At 36.7% G+C, this 16,617-nt stretch overlaps 4 protein-coding genes across 4 annotated transcripts; all 4 read left to right on the forward strand.

The window, feature by feature from the left end:
- Nucleotides 1-1,091: 1,091 nt before the first annotated feature.
- Nucleotides 1,092-9,541, forward strand: LOC113239461 (sarcalumenin). Its single transcript, XM_026476487.1, has 11 exons — nucleotides 1,092-1,160; nucleotides 1,440-1,594; nucleotides 3,296-3,382; nucleotides 5,628-6,008; nucleotides 6,112-6,749; nucleotides 6,857-7,178; nucleotides 7,260-7,432; nucleotides 7,673-7,864; nucleotides 8,070-8,333; nucleotides 8,622-8,785; nucleotides 9,215-9,541. Exons 2-11 carry the CDS (start codon nucleotides 1,513-1,515, stop codon nucleotides 9,423-9,425), a joined length of 2,514 nt encoding a protein of 837 aa, XP_026332272.1. The 5' UTR covers nucleotides 1,092-1,160; nucleotides 1,440-1,512; the 3' UTR covers nucleotides 9,426-9,541.
- A 3,177-nt stretch (nucleotides 9,542-12,718) lies between these two features.
- LOC113239486 (COX assembly mitochondrial protein 2 homolog) lies at nucleotides 12,719-13,225 on the forward strand. Its single transcript, XM_026476515.1, has 2 exons — nucleotides 12,719-12,881; nucleotides 13,022-13,225. The coding sequence occupies exons 1-2, from the start codon at nucleotides 12,801-12,803 to the stop codon at nucleotides 13,187-13,189; spliced, it is 249 nt and encodes an 82-aa protein (XP_026332300.1). The 5' UTR covers nucleotides 12,719-12,800; the 3' UTR covers nucleotides 13,190-13,225.
- LOC113239484 (FAM206 family protein CG9288) lies at nucleotides 13,162-13,762 on the forward strand. Its single transcript, XM_026476514.1, has one exon. It carries the CDS (start codon nucleotides 13,189-13,191, stop codon nucleotides 13,750-13,752), a length of 564 nt encoding a protein of 187 aa, XP_026332299.1. The 5' UTR covers nucleotides 13,162-13,188; the 3' UTR covers nucleotides 13,753-13,762.
- Nucleotides 13,763-14,698: 936 nt separating this feature from the next.
- LOC113239378 (aminomethyltransferase, mitochondrial) lies at nucleotides 14,699-16,359 on the forward strand. Its single transcript, XM_026476361.1, has one exon. The coding sequence runs from the start codon at nucleotides 14,792-14,794 to the stop codon at nucleotides 16,031-16,033; it is 1,242 nt and encodes a 413-aa protein (XP_026332146.1). The 5' UTR covers nucleotides 14,699-14,791; the 3' UTR covers nucleotides 16,034-16,359.
- Nucleotides 16,360-16,617: the final 258 nt, after the last annotated feature.

A 16,617-nucleotide genomic window follows, 5' to 3' on the forward strand; every position in this document is an offset into this window, starting at 1 on the left:
GTAAATGAATTAAATGATTAAATGATTTCTCAACTTTTCTGGATCATTAAGCAATACAAGAAAAAAGGAAATAATGTAGATAAGTAATACTGGTATTGTATTGTTATTTTCTACTAACAAGGTATTCTAAAAAAAAAACACTAAAAAGTTTGAGAAGCTTGTAGTTTTTCGAAATCACTTTCTACATGGACGTCGCTACATCTAACTGTAGTCTCCTACTACGGACGTGTTAAGCTTTCCAAAGAAAACATAAGAGTACGGATCAAAAGAATATCGGTGTAAGTTATAGATACTACAATGTGCCTACTGTTGAATGTAATTTTATTAGGGGACCCTTTTTTACTTAGTCCGTACCTAAGAATAAGTGTGAAATATCGACGCGATTTAGCCCGCGTACCTGTGCATACTCGCGCCAAGCTATTTACCACCGTGACAGCTGGCATTTGTCACTGCTGAACTGCTAAAGTACGGTAAAGATCTGGGGCCTGTGTAAGTTTCAATTCTTTTTTATGCCTATTCCTTCTTTTGAATATTGGTTAAGATACTTAAGAAGTACAGTCAACAGTATATCACCATTGATGGAATATCGCATCCAGTGTAACGGAACAAGATCCGTCAATGAGTAGCTTGATGTGGTGTCATCTGTACCTACAATCGTTTTGTGAATCACACTACCTAGTCGAAGTTTTTATTCGTGTGGTGGCGATGTAAGTAATATACCTACTTCAATATTGAATGCCTACTTGGTGGGGTGGTATTCTTATCTATTGTATTTAAATTCGAACTCGACTTGCATACGCCAGGACTGGAGTAGGTAAGATGTTTTATTGATAACAGGCGTGTCAATTTCTTTGTACCACTTCATCTCTTTGTTTATTCTGTATTTATAATTAATTTCGAACGTATGTGCATTCATTGGTAGTGGCATGAGTTAATTGACACGAGCTGAATAGAGTGCAGGAACGAACGTCTCGTCGGTCGCGGTCATACTCCCCCCTTACACCGGGGTCGCCACCGCCCGTGGGCTGCGCTTGGCACGCGCACAGTGCTGAATATTGCCGAAAGCTGCGGTATCTAGGTGTAGCTTCGGCGCGGGGAGGGCCTTGTTCGTGCGCCAGTACCCCTCCGACCAGCGATGCTGTGCTGTCTCCGGAAATAGAGTACGTCCGACGTTTTCGCGTGCAGTGTCGCGAGCTACCCGCTGTCGGCGGAGTCAATTAATATCGCTGTTATATCGCAGTTAACGATAGAGCCGTCATTGTATTATTTATGAATTGTACTTGTCTTCTTAACCCCAATTTTGCGAGACAGCTCTAGGTAACTGCGGTTTAACAGCGGTCGTTTTAACTCGGGTTGCATTCCTATGGTATGCGAGTCGTGTTGAGCCGCGGTTTAGGAATCGATTGTTCAGTGTAGATGTAGATTTATCACGTTCATAGATCGGCCGATCGGGTGCGCGAGTGTGAGTGCAAATGACTGGTAGCCCGACTTAACGGGCCGAACTTTAACAAAATGTGGACCAAGAAATTAACGTTATGGAGGTTTATGTTTTGCATACTGTTCGCCGTGTCGGCGGTGGCGATCTCGGCGAGAGGTGAGTCCTGAGTCCAGCGCCTTTGGCCCGCACCGCACGGCGCGCATTCGTAGCGCACGCGAGTGGGAGCTACAGCTGCGCTCGCGCTCTGCGTCACTGCCACTGAAGCTATTTTCGGCGTAACTTGCGCTGAAATTATGTAAAAAGCTCGCGTATATGCTCTATTTTTGGCGATAGCCTTAGGCGAACTTCTCTGTGACTAAATGGTCCACTAACCTAGATGTAAAGATTTGCGAATTGCTTACGATTTACCGTATATCATGTGCGGCTAATATGCCGTGAACGTAGACAAGAGTCGCAGCCGTTATCGCTTCCTACCTCTCCAAGGTACGTAAATAGAAATACAGGGGTTTGTCGCTGTGCGTCGCCATCTTGTGAAAAATGATAGGATCGTGACGACATTATAAAGATGAGGCATAGAAACAGATCGCAAAATATTTTTTTCAGCTCTGGTCTGGTTTAGTTACGAAAGGAAATTAGTATCTAGGCACGAATATGTGTATGTACGATCTAAATTAGGGCGAAAGTTCTGACCGTTTAGGCAACACTGTAAACATTTTAGTTTATTGTTGTATTTATAGACGTCTAACAGGTTCTTAATATTCGTATGCATCCGCATTTTTGTCAGTGTTCATAAATAATACAAAAAAATGAATCTGCACTGTTATTTTATAATATCCTGAACCTAAAGATAATGTGCTGAAAGAACGCTTAAATTTAAGGAGAAGCCATTAAGAGCCTTCATTTAAGGATCAGAATATGCAATATGTGTACAATACGCGCAACACACAAGCAATAGTTATGAAACATTTACAGAGTTTAAACAGAACACACTTCTGATACAGAAATCCCACTTATTTATTACGTCCTCCATTCACAGTTCGTAATAAAACACACGTCGTTAAATCTAGTGGCGACGTTTATTCCTACTTGAAGAAAGGCGATGGAACAAGGTCACTTTCATGACTGGACTGGTTTTTAGCGCCGTATCTATTATAATCAACACAGAAAATAATACCAATGACTACCTACTTACATCTTCAAAGAAGGCATAAAATAAATATTTATTCTAAAACAGGTAGGTACACAAGGGACTTGCTAGAAAATATAAAGTTTGAGTAAAGAAAATTGAACACTGCTTCATAATGTTAATGACCTTGTGTTTTTATTTGTAAAACGTGTTTTCAATCATCCATCATCTTTTAAAAAATATAAAAGTATACTTAATGTACAAGAAAATACCAGTAACAGTTTTAAACAGAAAGCATCAATTTTAAACACTAATCAGGGAATTTAATAGATAGATACCTAACAATGTCGAGGATGATTTGTGAAGTTGCGTAATTGCTCTGTAAGCAATTATGAATTCATATCACGATTTTTTTGGGTTTCGCAGTAAATTTACGAAAATCTTATGGTGCTACCCGGTACCCGTATGGAGGTAAAGGCAGTTTTTTGAACAAATTGTCTACATGATAACGTAGAAAAGATGCCTGCATGATATAATGATGATAGACAGTGGCATTTTATGAATTTCTTTACCACAAAACTAATAGTGAAAAAAAAAATTGTTTACAATGAAGGAAAATAACAGCTGGCTATTGCGACTTTCAAATAGTTTTAATTTTATTTGCGAATGCGTTTTAAGATATCTAAGGTAAGTGCCCAAATAAAATAAAAAATGTTTTTTTTTGTTTGCAGCTGACGACGACGTTCCTTCAGAATCTCAATGCCGTCCATACATCGAGAAAGCTCTGAAAGAGCTCGAAACAGGAGATGCGGAACACGGTACGTTGTTTTGAATATAGTACACTGATTTTCCTGAAAATACACACATACTTATTATTATTCAACTATCTCAAGGAAATAGAAAAATTGAGTGGCAAACATTGTACATAACAAGGTTTTTATCCCAAATTATGATTAATTTGAATCCCCTGTTATGTAATTTTTTTATCAGGCTGTGACAAAAAGATATTGCTTACTGTGACATTCTTTGGAGTTCCCAAAACTTTTTGAGATAGAAGATTTGCTAATTTATGGAGGCCATCTTGCTGAGGTGTCTAGATTTCGAATATTTTTGCCTTTCCGTAGAAATTGCCCTGGATGTAACTTGTGAAAGTGCAAAGATATCTCATCCAAGCATCAGATTTTGCAGGACGTTGACGACCAATATGTATATGTATGGCTTAATAGAACATTACCATACTATTTGCTGACTAAAATCTAAGCGAAAGTACTAAGTTCCTTTCATGTTAATTTCAAGAATGTACGAAGACTGTAGAATCTTCATAGTATAAACTATGGATTTGAATAACGCAGTAGGTATAGTGTATCGAACTAATATCACCTCAATGTTTAAACTTTATATTTAATTAATTAATGAAGTAGTTAAACTACAATAAATACCTAGCAATATTATAGAACGAAATAATTGCCTACTTGATGTTAATAACAGATCAGTCTTGGCTTAAAAATGTTAATTGTTCAGTAAAATTGTCAAAGTTTATTCATGAAAGACATTTTTCTGGCGACGACGACGTTCTAAAACTTGCTACATATATTATAGTACGCTACTTGCAGAATAAAAAATAAACTGATAGTTTCTAAACCCCTACACCCATGTGTAAACACGTAAAATATTTACGGCAAACTAAAAGCATCGAATGAAACTGTTTCCTCGAATTTAGCGGCAAGAGTATAGTGAAAATGTGCGTTAGGGCGGCCTAGTGACTCGAGTTCGGATTGACACTAGTTGCAGTTATATTTGCTGTAGATTCTATTTTAACTACGGCAGATCGAGGCAGTTGACGTCACCCATATATTGTGCTGTTCAATAATAGACACCGCTCAACTAATCAACCACTAGCGAGTGAATGAATCATTATTATAAACTTTCATAAACAGATAATATCTAGTGTATTGACCAATGAAATGTGGAGCAGCGCGATGTTTTAGTCATGCTTCAATTACTAGACAAAATATAATGGCATGAACTTCAGTAAGTAATACATATAAGTTAAATAAGCAAATACATAAGTTAAATAAGCAAATAGTAATTTTTCTTCAGTGATACCTGATTACGTATATATGCCGACATCTTTAGGCGAGTGTTCATCGTAGTAAAGTCTATTTTTAAAACAGAGATCAAACATGTAAACAAATATGGCCGATTCTCAACAAATAATAACAAAACACAACAATCAATTTCAAATTGTCACTTTATGATGAACAATTATAGGTGGAACAATTATATAACATCATGCTAGTGTTATATTTGATCATAAACTACAGTTTATGATCAAAAAGTGATCATGGAATGTTAATAAAAACGTTATATTTAATTTTGTAAGTAATTTTATTTATGTAAATATATAAAACGGAAGCTAAATTAACTATATCAGAAAATTTGTTCCCTTTCAAAAAATATTTGTGATAGGTACATACCTTTGCAAAAACCAAAGGACTTTGAATGCCTATAATAAAACAGACACCACACTAAATTACTTAATGCACTTTACAAGAATACATGAAATCTGGATCATTTCAATCAGCGCTATACGTCTCGGTCAAAATCTAAGAAAACGTGATTGATTGATGCAAGATTATTATAAACAACATAGAAAATATTTTGAATTCGTGTGCCTATGCTATGAAGGTGAAGAATAAATTTATTTTGATCGTTAACACTAGCTAGTCCTAAATTAGGACAGTTGATATAGTTATTTACAAAACTTAAACGTTACATTATCATTGTCCTCCAAAAAAAATCTTGTAACATGGCCGACTAAAATTAAAGTTTTATTTATAGGTCACGACGTTCTACCGACATTCGTTTGGCCGTCAAGGCAGTCTGATTGCTATGAGTCGAAATTTTTAATCTTCAAAGAAATTTGTGCGAAGTTCAGCCGTGTACGAGTATTGATTTCCCGCTTTCCTAAGTATTAAATCAGTAGTTTTATAATAAATCAAGGTCCATTTCACTAATGCCCACACATATTTGTAACGTAAATTCAATTGTCACTAATTACAGATTCCGCAGAAAGAAACGACAGTAGTGAAGTAAGCGTAGATGACGATACGAAAGAAGCAACTTCAGCGGAGGACGGCGGAGATACAGCAGATGTAGACAATAGTAATGAGGACGATACACCTTCAGTAGAAGTAGCTGACGAGCCATACGTATCTCAAGCATCCGTAGAAGACGTGGAAAGTGGCGCTGACGACAACGACTCGAAAGATGACGCAACAATAGAAGAAACCGACGGTGAGAGTGCAGAGCAGCAGGCCGATGACAGTAAAGAGGATGATGACGACCAGGCCGACGGAAAAAGCGTAGACTATGAGGATACCACCAAAGAAGAAGGAGACAGCAAAGAGGAAGCATCTGCTGATGAACAAACAGCTGAACAAGGTAAATAAACAGTTGTGATTAAAAGTCGCAATCATAACAATTTGCAACTACCAAATACAAAAAAAATATTATTTTTATTTTATTGTTTAAAATATTTATCCAGAGAGTGGCGATGAAACGGAAAAAGCTGAAGCTGACACTACCACCCAGGAAAGCGCTGATGAATCGAAGGAAGATGACGAGGATGACAGCAAACAAGACGAACAGTCAGAAGACGAAGCAGGTGACGATGCGAGCAAAGAGTCTGAAGATGGAAGTGACGGCGATGCCCAGTCTGCCGAAGATGATGACAAATCACAAGAAGAATCTGCTAAAACAGCTGAAGAGGATAGCAAAGAAGATGATGCGGAGAACGACGATGGATCTCAAGAAAAGGCTGAATCTCAAGAGGAGGGCGAACAGGCTGTTAATGAGGATGATGGAGAAACTGATGAGGTAAAGGACGAGTCTAAGGAAGAGGAAAAAGAAGACACAGAAGAAACAGCTAAAGCTGCATCTGCTGAAATAAAAGACGACACAGAAGAGGCTGGAGGCGAATCTGCTGAAGAGGGAGCTGACGATGGGGCAGAGAAGGAGTCGGAAGAAGCCACAAAGGAAGAAGCTGACGAGAGTAAAGAGGAATCTGAAAACGCTGATGAAGAAGGAGCAAAATCTGAAGGAGGCGATTCTGAAGGAGATGAAACTGAAGAAGGAGGCGAAACTGAAGAAGATGAAGGAACACCCGAGGAAGACTTGTTATTTGTAAGTTTAAAATAAATAAATAAATTTATATAAAAGTATTATACAAAAACCCTTAAAGTATTTAAATTTAATAAATAAAGTACAACATTACATTCTATTTGTTACAGATCGGTGAAATTCCTGAAAACCTAAGATCTCGTGACCACATCAACCAAATCTTGAGACTAGATGAAGAAGCTAGCGAAGCAGAGATTACTATAGAGAGATCAGCAGATATTGTATTGAGAGACTTGAAAAGACTCTATGAAAATTCTATTAAACCTTTGGAAGTTCTTTACAAATACAGAGACTTGAGTAACAGGCACTTCGGTGATCCAGAAATATTCTCCAAGCCGTTAGTACTTTTTATGGGACCGTGGAGCGGTGGAAAGTCCAGTATAGTGAACTATTTAACAGGGCTTGAGTTTACAAAATGGGCTCTGAGAACTGGTAAGAAAAAAATTAAGTTGAGTTAATGATTCTAAGAGTTAAGTTAAGAATACTGTAAATCAACTGATTATTTTTCTGTAGGCGCCGAGCCATCCCCTGCGTATTTCAATATCTTGATGCACGGAAAAGACCCCGAGGTTTTAGATGGAACACAAATGGCTGCGGATTGGACGTTCTCAGGACTACAAAAGTTCGGGCAGGGGTTAGAGGAGCGTCTTAGGGGCCTAAAGTATCCCAGCAAACTATTAGAAAAGGTAGAAAATAATATTAATATGTGTTTTTCTTTCTAGAAAATGGAAAGGTTCGAAGGTTTAAAATTTTATATGTTTTAAATGAGCATGTTTTTTACAGTTAATCTGATTTCGAAACTTAAATCTAAAGATTAAGAAAAATATAGAGGGCTTTCACCTTGGAAAGCATTTTATACTTGCCGACAAGGAGGTACGTAGATATCCCAATATCGCTTCCATAATGAATGTATTTTGGTATCGCAGGTGAACATTGTAGAAATCCCTGGAATACTGGAAGTGAGAAAGCAAGTGTCACGTGTATTTCCCTTTAACGACGCATGCCAGTGGTTCATCGATCGTGCCGATATCATCTTCCTCGTGTACGACCCGTCAAAACTCGACGTTGGCCCCGAGACGGAAGCAATCCTCGACCAACTCAAAGGCAGGGAATCTCAGGTCGGGACCAAACGTTTTAGATAAATATAGTTTAAAAGTTCATCGTAAGTAAGGAGCGGTTAAAATGAGTCATTAAATTGTTACCTTGTGTATTGTTTAAATGTAACGTTCCTGTGTGCACAGTATAAGTATTCATATTGTAGTAGTACCTATTTATTATTGGACAAATTGAGGTAACTAAGCAATGCCATGTACGGTGTTGCAGACACGCATTGTGTTAAACAAGGCAGACACAGTGAAGCCGGAGGAGCTGATGCGTGTGCAAAGCGCGCTGATCTGGAACATCTCGCCGCTGATGAGCTCGGCGCAGCCGCCGGTGATGTACACGGTGTCGCTGTGGTCGATGCCGTACGAGCCTGGTGCGCCGGTACGCCTACTGCAGGCTCAGGAGCGTGAACTGCTGCGCGACCTGCGACAGGCCATAGACAAGCGCATCGAGAATAAGATTGCGAGCGCAAGAAGATTCGCGGTAAGTTTTAACACTTTCGATAAACTAGAAGGCACTTTGTTGTTGTTTGTTGTGAGTTATGATTTTGGTGCGCTAATTACGACCAAATGATAATTGCAAAGGTTTCAGTAACGTCATCGTCGATCGACTCCATTTTCGTTAAATTTGACCCGCCTGTCACTTATATTCTATGTATATGATTACAGCGGAAGATTCAACGAGTAATTGAGAATATTAAAATATGTATTCAGAAGTGTTCAACCTGTAATTATCACGTATATTTTTCATTTTTCTTTGTTTGTTTTACAGGTTCGAGTGAGAAATCACGCAAAGATGGTTGATTGTTATCTTACCACATACTACAACCACAAAACCATATTTGGCAACAAGAAGATTATCGCCGATGCTATCATCGAAAATCCTCAGAATTACCATATCTACGAGGGGCTCAGCACACTTACCAACATCTCCAGGTCAGCACACAACTTTTTCTATGAAATAATTTATGATTTCTTCAGAGCGTAACTTTACCATTTAGTCGCGTTACTTATCAAACTCGTATCTTAAAACACAAAGTCACTGAAGTGCAAAAAATGGATTGTATATACAAATTTTGCGGGGTGATTTCACATCACATTTCCCTCATATTCAGACTGGCTTTTTCCTATTCTTAAAGTAATGCATCCAAATTAACACCCTTGATAAGAAATTTAAAATAAATAGACATTTTTGCCATGTCCTGAATAATTACTCTTTGTAAGATACCAGTGCGAAAAAGTAAGGCATCGATTTGTTCATAAGCGAATGTTTAAACTGATACGCAGTGAAAGTTCGCCAGCTGATTTCCAAACGTGTGTCTATTGAGAATTTTATGACCAAGTTGCTTGTTTCTATTTGTGTAGGTACGATCTGCCCGATCCCGAGACGTACCGAGATTTCTTCAGATTAAACTCTTTGTACGAGTTCCAACAATTGTCTGCCACGTGTACCTATTTCCGCGGATGTCCCATCACGCGACTCGACGTGGCAATCGCTTACGATCTACCTGAGCTCGTCGGAAAGTACAAGAAGATGGTGGAGACCGCCACGCCCCAGGGCATGCCCAAAAGTTGATGCCCCTCCGATCGAACGAACCCCGCGCCGTACTTAACACCCGCTTTTTTATTTTAGCCAATTGGATTGGACACTATTATGTTGGGCACATTTTGCATTTCTTTATAATCGGGCGTCGGAACATTGTTTTTTTTTTATTTTTGTTACATCGCATTTCTGTATTTATTTTTTAAATGTTATTTTGCTTAAATATTCGCTTGTTCCTGTTTTGAGGTGAATGATGTGTCGAATGATAATTATTGTGATTTTCTTGGTGCGTTTATTAGTGAAGGTAGAACGGTAATACGCAAGACAACTTCCAATGTCCTAATTAACACTGTCTTTTTATACAAGTCTCAAAAGGGGAGTAAATTAATCTAGTCATTATGTTAAAGTTTGTTAGTAAAGGTGTTGTTATATATGTATTTATTAATTTATTGAGGTGAGTTCCTACAACAATAGGGCTAATCCCATATTTTGCGGTCTCTGCCTTGATTATTCTTTGTTACTTAGATTTATTGTAATGAGACACAATGTGACTATTTAAGTAAAAATAAAATATAAAAATAAATGGCATTTTATTTGAAGTATTAGAAGACTGCATGTCCCTGAATGTCGTCAAGCTCGAGAAATGGGCAAACATCCAAAAGTCTATGTATAAATAAATATTTGCCTCTGTGTAGCGTATCGAGTAGGTGTTTGTGTTGCGTTTAATACCCATAAAGCTTTTTGAAAAACAAGTAAAGCTGAGAAATAATATGCAATAAAATAATGTCGAAGCTCATTTAACTCATAATTAAAAAAACATCTTTTGTTTATTCGACTTTTTAACATTATATTAAGCTATATTACATGAAGCTATATTACTTTAGGGATTTAAAAAAGTGAGGTTTCGTTTATCATCATTATATTATGACTCACAAGCCTATAAACTTGCTTAATATAATATACGCTTGCCTAACCTGGTCTGCAGATTACGCGTCGAGATGCGGGTATTATCCTTATTAACTGCCTCCGCGGCCGAAAGGTTACCATGGCTGCCAAGCAGAGGTACCAGGTTCGATTCCCGGGCCGGGAGAAATATTTATATGGCCTACATTTATTTCTCTCGTGAATTTGGGTGTCATTTGTGGTTGTCCATGTGTGTGTCCATAGCAACTGCAACACAGGGTTTCCCTAGTGCGGAGCCATGTCAACATAGCCAAAATATGTAGGTGCGTATGTGTGCTATTTAGGAACACTTACAAAAATTAATGTATCAAAGGAACAAGAAGAATTAATGTTACTGCCATCACGATTGATCTATATCAATAAAATATGTAAATACCACAGACCACATACTTTTCTTTCTTCCGTGGTAAATACCTACGTATTAGAATATATTATTTAATAATCACAGACCAATATATAGTTGGTGATGTTAATATAAAAATACTATAAAAGTTAAGACTCTGATTGGTTTTTTTTTTCGGGAAGTTGTAATAGCAACCGAATAATGAATAGCTTACAGGATGGAAAAAAATGAATACTTAATTCGAATGCTCTTAATATCGTGCAGTGAGCGGATATGACAGCACATATACATGGCAAATTTAGACTAAATATGTTAATTCTTAACATAACCGACTAATTAATTATTTCTAATCAGTACTCTACTGCGTGTAATTTAATGTCCAATACGTTGCACTGACCACTATAAATACAATACAATACAAATATCATATAATACACTGAGACAAACACATATTACTAAAAAAAATTAAAAAGAAATGTACAATAGGCGACCTCATTGCTAGATAGCAATCTTTACTACTCAACTTTCGGGTAACAGGAAATCAATAATAATACACATATTAAACATACACAACACAAAAACTTAAATAAAAAAAAAAAAATTCCTATTTAATGTGAAATATGAGGTGTCAGTTTTTTTCTTGTAATATATTATTCAAATATTGATCATGAGCTACAATTATTTTATGAACTTTGATAAATAAATGCATGTCAAGAAATAGCATTGTGTGTTACAAATTAACGCTTCCTAATAATGGGTAGATGGCGCTAATTCTAAGCAAACCAAGAGAATCTATTCAAAAAACTCTGTGCATTAAGCGTCAACTAGTTAATTATTTTGTTATTAGTAGAAATTAGAGTAGCTTTAATAAATATGTGTAAAACAAATTAGTCATTATTATTACAATCATAAATAATTTGGTACTCGTCGCGACATCTAGTGTAGTAAAAATATAGACAATAAAAGAATATCGACAATGAATTACTTTACTCAGAGATGGCGTAAATGAAATGAAATCAATTAATTGTTACTTGTTATAGCTTGAATTCCTTGAGCCTAAGATTAAATACATTTTATGTTTAAGATTTAGGAGAATCTTTTAACGTTAGAATATTTAATTAAAATAACGAACTTGTTACAATATGTAATCTTTGCAGCAAAAATGTAAATTTTCAACATCGAGAACTTAACGAGTATAATGCTTTTAATGTAATTTTCAACCCAAGAGCCCTGGCAACACTGATCGTGTAGTTAGGGATAACGTAGTTCACTAAGTAGTCTGTGTTAGGGATGGACTGGATTCGCTCTGGAACCAGGAGAGAGAAAAGTGTCGTTTTTATTTTGACTTTCAATTATTTTGTGAAATCTAGTTTAAGGTGGAATAGGATAGTGCTATTGTGCCTTAATCGAAGATTAAAACGCGAAATTATACGAATCTAGAACTAAAATACTCGTATCGGCCCGTTCTAAGGAATCCCGAGTCAACCCAAGCACGCCGCCTCAAATTGCCTATCCTCTTTGTGGCGACCATATTTACAGAAATATAATTAAACGTTTATGTTTTCGGCTGAAGGATTTTGTTTCCATGGCCATCAATAAATTAATTAGTTTACTGAATTCGCTCTGGGCGTTTTGGAGGGAAAAGAGTCGTTTTTATTTTGACTTTCAATTATTTTGTGAAATCTAGTTTAAAGTGGAATAGGATAGTGCTATTATGCCTTAATCGAAGATTAAAACGCGAAATTATACGAATCTCGAACTAAAATACCCGTATCGGCCCGTTCTAAGGAATCCCGAGCCAATCCAAGCATACCGCCTCAAATTGCCTATCCCCTTTGTGGCGGTCATATTTACAGAAACATAATTAAACGAAGACATGGCTCAAAAAACTTGTATCCAAGCCAAAATTATTAATAAAAAAAAAGTTTAGTTAACTCTTTGGTCATTTGATGCACAGACCGTTAATTAATACAAGGTTTGACATTTCTTTCTGAATTGTGTCGAATATTTTCGTTTGTTTTTTGAGCTTACATGTGTTAATTAATTATAAGATTATAACAAAGGTATACCTCTTTAATTCCCAGCGAAATAAGTTTTAAGTAATGCATACCGACTTGTCGCCGCATTTACACACAGATGAATGTAATGTTTTGATAAGAAAGTTAATGGATTGTCACACAGAGGTAAATCCATGTGTTGCATAACCATACTTGTTCATTGTTATTAGCTTTACGTACACATTTTTTGGAAATATTCACAAATTAGGCAATATGATGATTATTTACTGTAATAGCAAAACATAACCTTACTTTTTGCATTGCAGCATCCGTTCAGAAAATTTATGGGCTATTGCAATGACTACGATAGAGACATGCGAAAGTGTCTAAAACAGGAACGTCTTCGTCGTCAGAAAGCAAACTTGGACGAGTCGCGCCGGCGCCACGCTGAAATTCGCAATAGAATATTAGCACAAGAGCAAGCAGCGCAGTAATGGAAAGTGACGCGCGAACCAACGGAGGCCTAAAGTTCCCCATATTAGACTCCATACCAGATTTGAATAACATAAAATCATTCACAGAGCGCTATTTCAGTAAACGATATGTACTAAATGTAAATGGCATCAAAAACAATGATGTTATGATCTTGTTCCATTCTAACCGAATTGCTTTGCTCAGTCTAGCTCCGAGCCATTTCTTTTTTAAGAAAGATGAAGAGTACAAAATCAATTTCTGTGTAGGTAAACTAAACAGACTGGCTAACAGTGTAAAGGGTAAAGGTAAAAAAGGAGGCCAGCATTTGATACCGAACTCAGTCATTGGTAAAGTTGAGTACAAGGATGGCACTAGTTTTGACATTCTCTGCTGCATGTCAGGAACATTGGTGGAAATAAATGAGGAGCTTGTGAAAAGCCCTTGCTTATTGAAAAGTTATCCAGATTCAAATGGTTTTATAGCTATTGTCCTTTCTAGCATTAAGATTGCAGACAACACTAAAAATAAAATGTTAACACATGAAGAGTATACTGAAATAATAAAAGATTGTTGCGAAAGTTAGATAAAAGTTCATTGTATATTTTGTTTTATTTCTCTCTCCCCAAACTTAAAATTTTAAAAACCTTTAATTTGAAAGCTAGAAAAACTATGTTACTATAAATTAAAATTGGTAATATTCTGCACAGCATTACACATCATTTCCAATTTCTAATATTCAATACATGAGTTACTCAGGTGTCCCAGACCATGTGGTCCAAAAAAGTAGGTCATATTACCTGTACAGTATTAAGTACCTACAAAATTGGGCTATCATTTGTATTAAAATTATGGCCATTTCTAGAATATTTATGAAATTTCATTTTCTTTAATAGAATAATTTTTACAAATTACTTAGTTTTTCTTCTAAATTATTTAGGTCTTGAGAGGACCAATGGGCTGAAAACCATTTTGGCTTAAAACTAGAATTCTGAATTTTTTTCCAGGTTTATTGTGAATAATTTCAAGGTAGTTAATAACATTATTGTGCACAAACCTCCCAGTACATTTTTTTTTCATAGAGTTGGTCCTAATACAAGACTTAAGAAATAAATGAACAAACAAATCATACGTAAAGAGTCTTACGGCATTTAACGATCTTATTCTGATCCTTCACTATTTAAGATTTTTCAGGCCGAATTGGATAGTGTCTTCACAATGTCATAAAATCCATTAAAAACCTGAAATTTCATAGATATTCTAAAAATGCTACGATAATTTCTGTACTACTAAGGATCGCCCAATTTACACCTGTTACTGAACAGTTAATATGACCTATTCGACATTTTTTTTGACTGCTTGGTCTGGGACATCCTATATAGTAATATTGTATAGCTGAATATAATTCGCTGTAGCAGGACGATAAAATCTTCCCTTTCCCTTAAACCTATCTATTTAATTAGTATATTTGATTACATTGTAGAGATGATGTATTTACTTACGATATGGCATCGTTACCTTATCGCGAGCAACTACTGTTTGACCCGCAACCTTTCATAGCGATAGCGCTCACCCACAGTTATTTTGACAGGCCTACAGTGTGGTTCAAACTATTTTCATTTAAAATGCGCTCGATCGTTTTAAACAGGTTTTTTTTAACCAACACTAAATTGTTACGAACAAGTGTAGTTGTACCTAAAATAATACAAGTACGTTCGCACAGCGGAACCGGCATACAACCGAGGAAAACCCCCTTATATGATTTGCACTTGAAGTATGGAGGTAAACTGGTGGACTTTGCTGGGTTCCTGTTGCCAGTGCAGTACTCTGACATGAGCGTGTCAGCGTCGCACCTATTCACCAGACAAAATGCGTCTATATTCGACGTTTCACACATGCTACAAACAAACGTTCGCGGTAAAGATGCTGTGGCTTGGTTAGAGTCGATCTGCCCAGTGGATCTGAAGGGAATGGCTGATGGAAGTAGTTCATTAACGGTATTCTTAAACGATAAAGGAGGAATCATCGACGACTTGATAGTAACAAAGGTCAATAATGACACTCTGTACGTGGTATCGAACGCGGGGCGGCTTGATGTTGATAAGGAGCACATGGAAACAACATCAACGAATTTCAAGAAAGAAGGTAAAGATGTTCATGTAGAATTTTGGGACGTTAGTGAAAGGGCACTTATTGCGTTGCAAGGGCCGAAAGCTGTGACGATCCTGCAAAAATTGATCGATATTCCATTGGCGGACTTGACTTTTATGACATCACGAGAGGGAACCCTCGCCTCAGTGAAATGTCGCGTAACCCGTTGCGGCTACACGGGGGAGGATGGCGTCGAAATATCTATCCCGGCTGAAAAAGCTGATCAAGTAACAGAGGCTTTGCTTCAGTCGAGTGATGTGAAACTGGCCGGCCTAGGTGCAAGGGATTCACTTCGTTTAGAAGCAGGACTGTGCCTTTATGGCAACGATATTGATGAGAGCGTTACTCCTGTAGAAGCGAATTTAACTTGGTTGATAGCAAAACGAAGGAGGAGCGAAGGAAATTTTCCGGGCGCTCATCTAATTTTGCAGCAAATAAAAGAGGGAGTTAGTAAAAGGAGAGTTGGAATTAGAAGTGAAGGAGCTCCGGCACGTAAAGGAGCAGTCATTAAAAGTGCTAATGGTTCAGATGAAATAGGACAGGTGACAAGCGGGTGTCCGAGTCCTTCATTGGGTGGCAACGTCGCCATGGGCTACGTTATTGAATCGCTGAAAAAAGTGGGAACCGGTTTATTAGTGAACATTAGGGGAAAAGACATTCCTTGTGTAGTTGCAAAAATGCCCTTTGTCCCTTCACAATACTACATCAAGAAATAAATCACCATATTATTATGAAAGTATGTAATATATGTATAATTTTTATTACAAGTAAACATTAATTTATTGTACGTACCACTTAAGAAAATCCTCAAAAGTGTTTGCAAATCAATAAAATAAATAACAATGTTTATCTTGCAAGATAACGATTGAAGACGAGCCCTTATTAAAATGTTCATTATACTTTGAGCAACAATAAGTCGTATTTATTTACAATTAGTAATCTACCTGGCATGTAAACAATAAACGTAAAAACACCACTATCTCAAATTGAGCACTTTTACAAACATTTCAAATGAGGAGCAAGTCACCAAAACAGGACAATTAGGCACATCATATTACATAAAGTTGAACAATAATAAATAAAATAAAACTTGCTTGGTTATTATAATACAATATTAATTAATATTACACTTATCGTGGTGGTGTAGCTAGTGTTTTGAGATCCCAGAGGAAAATAAAAAGAAAAAACTAAAAAAAAAAGCACGTTGCGGGTAACGATTTCTTTCCTATTAGCCCTTTACTTGTTTTATTTACTTCTATTTATTTCTATTTTGTTATCTTCGGGTTAACAACAGTACCTA

The sequence above is a fragment of the Hyposmocoma kahamanoa genome, unplaced genomic scaffold, assembly GCF_003589595.1.
Source record: "Hyposmocoma kahamanoa isolate Upper Pololo Valley unplaced genomic scaffold, ASM358959v1 99879, whole genome shotgun sequence".
Taxonomy (NCBI): Eukaryota; Metazoa; Arthropoda; class Insecta; order Lepidoptera; family Cosmopterigidae; genus Hyposmocoma; species Hyposmocoma kahamanoa.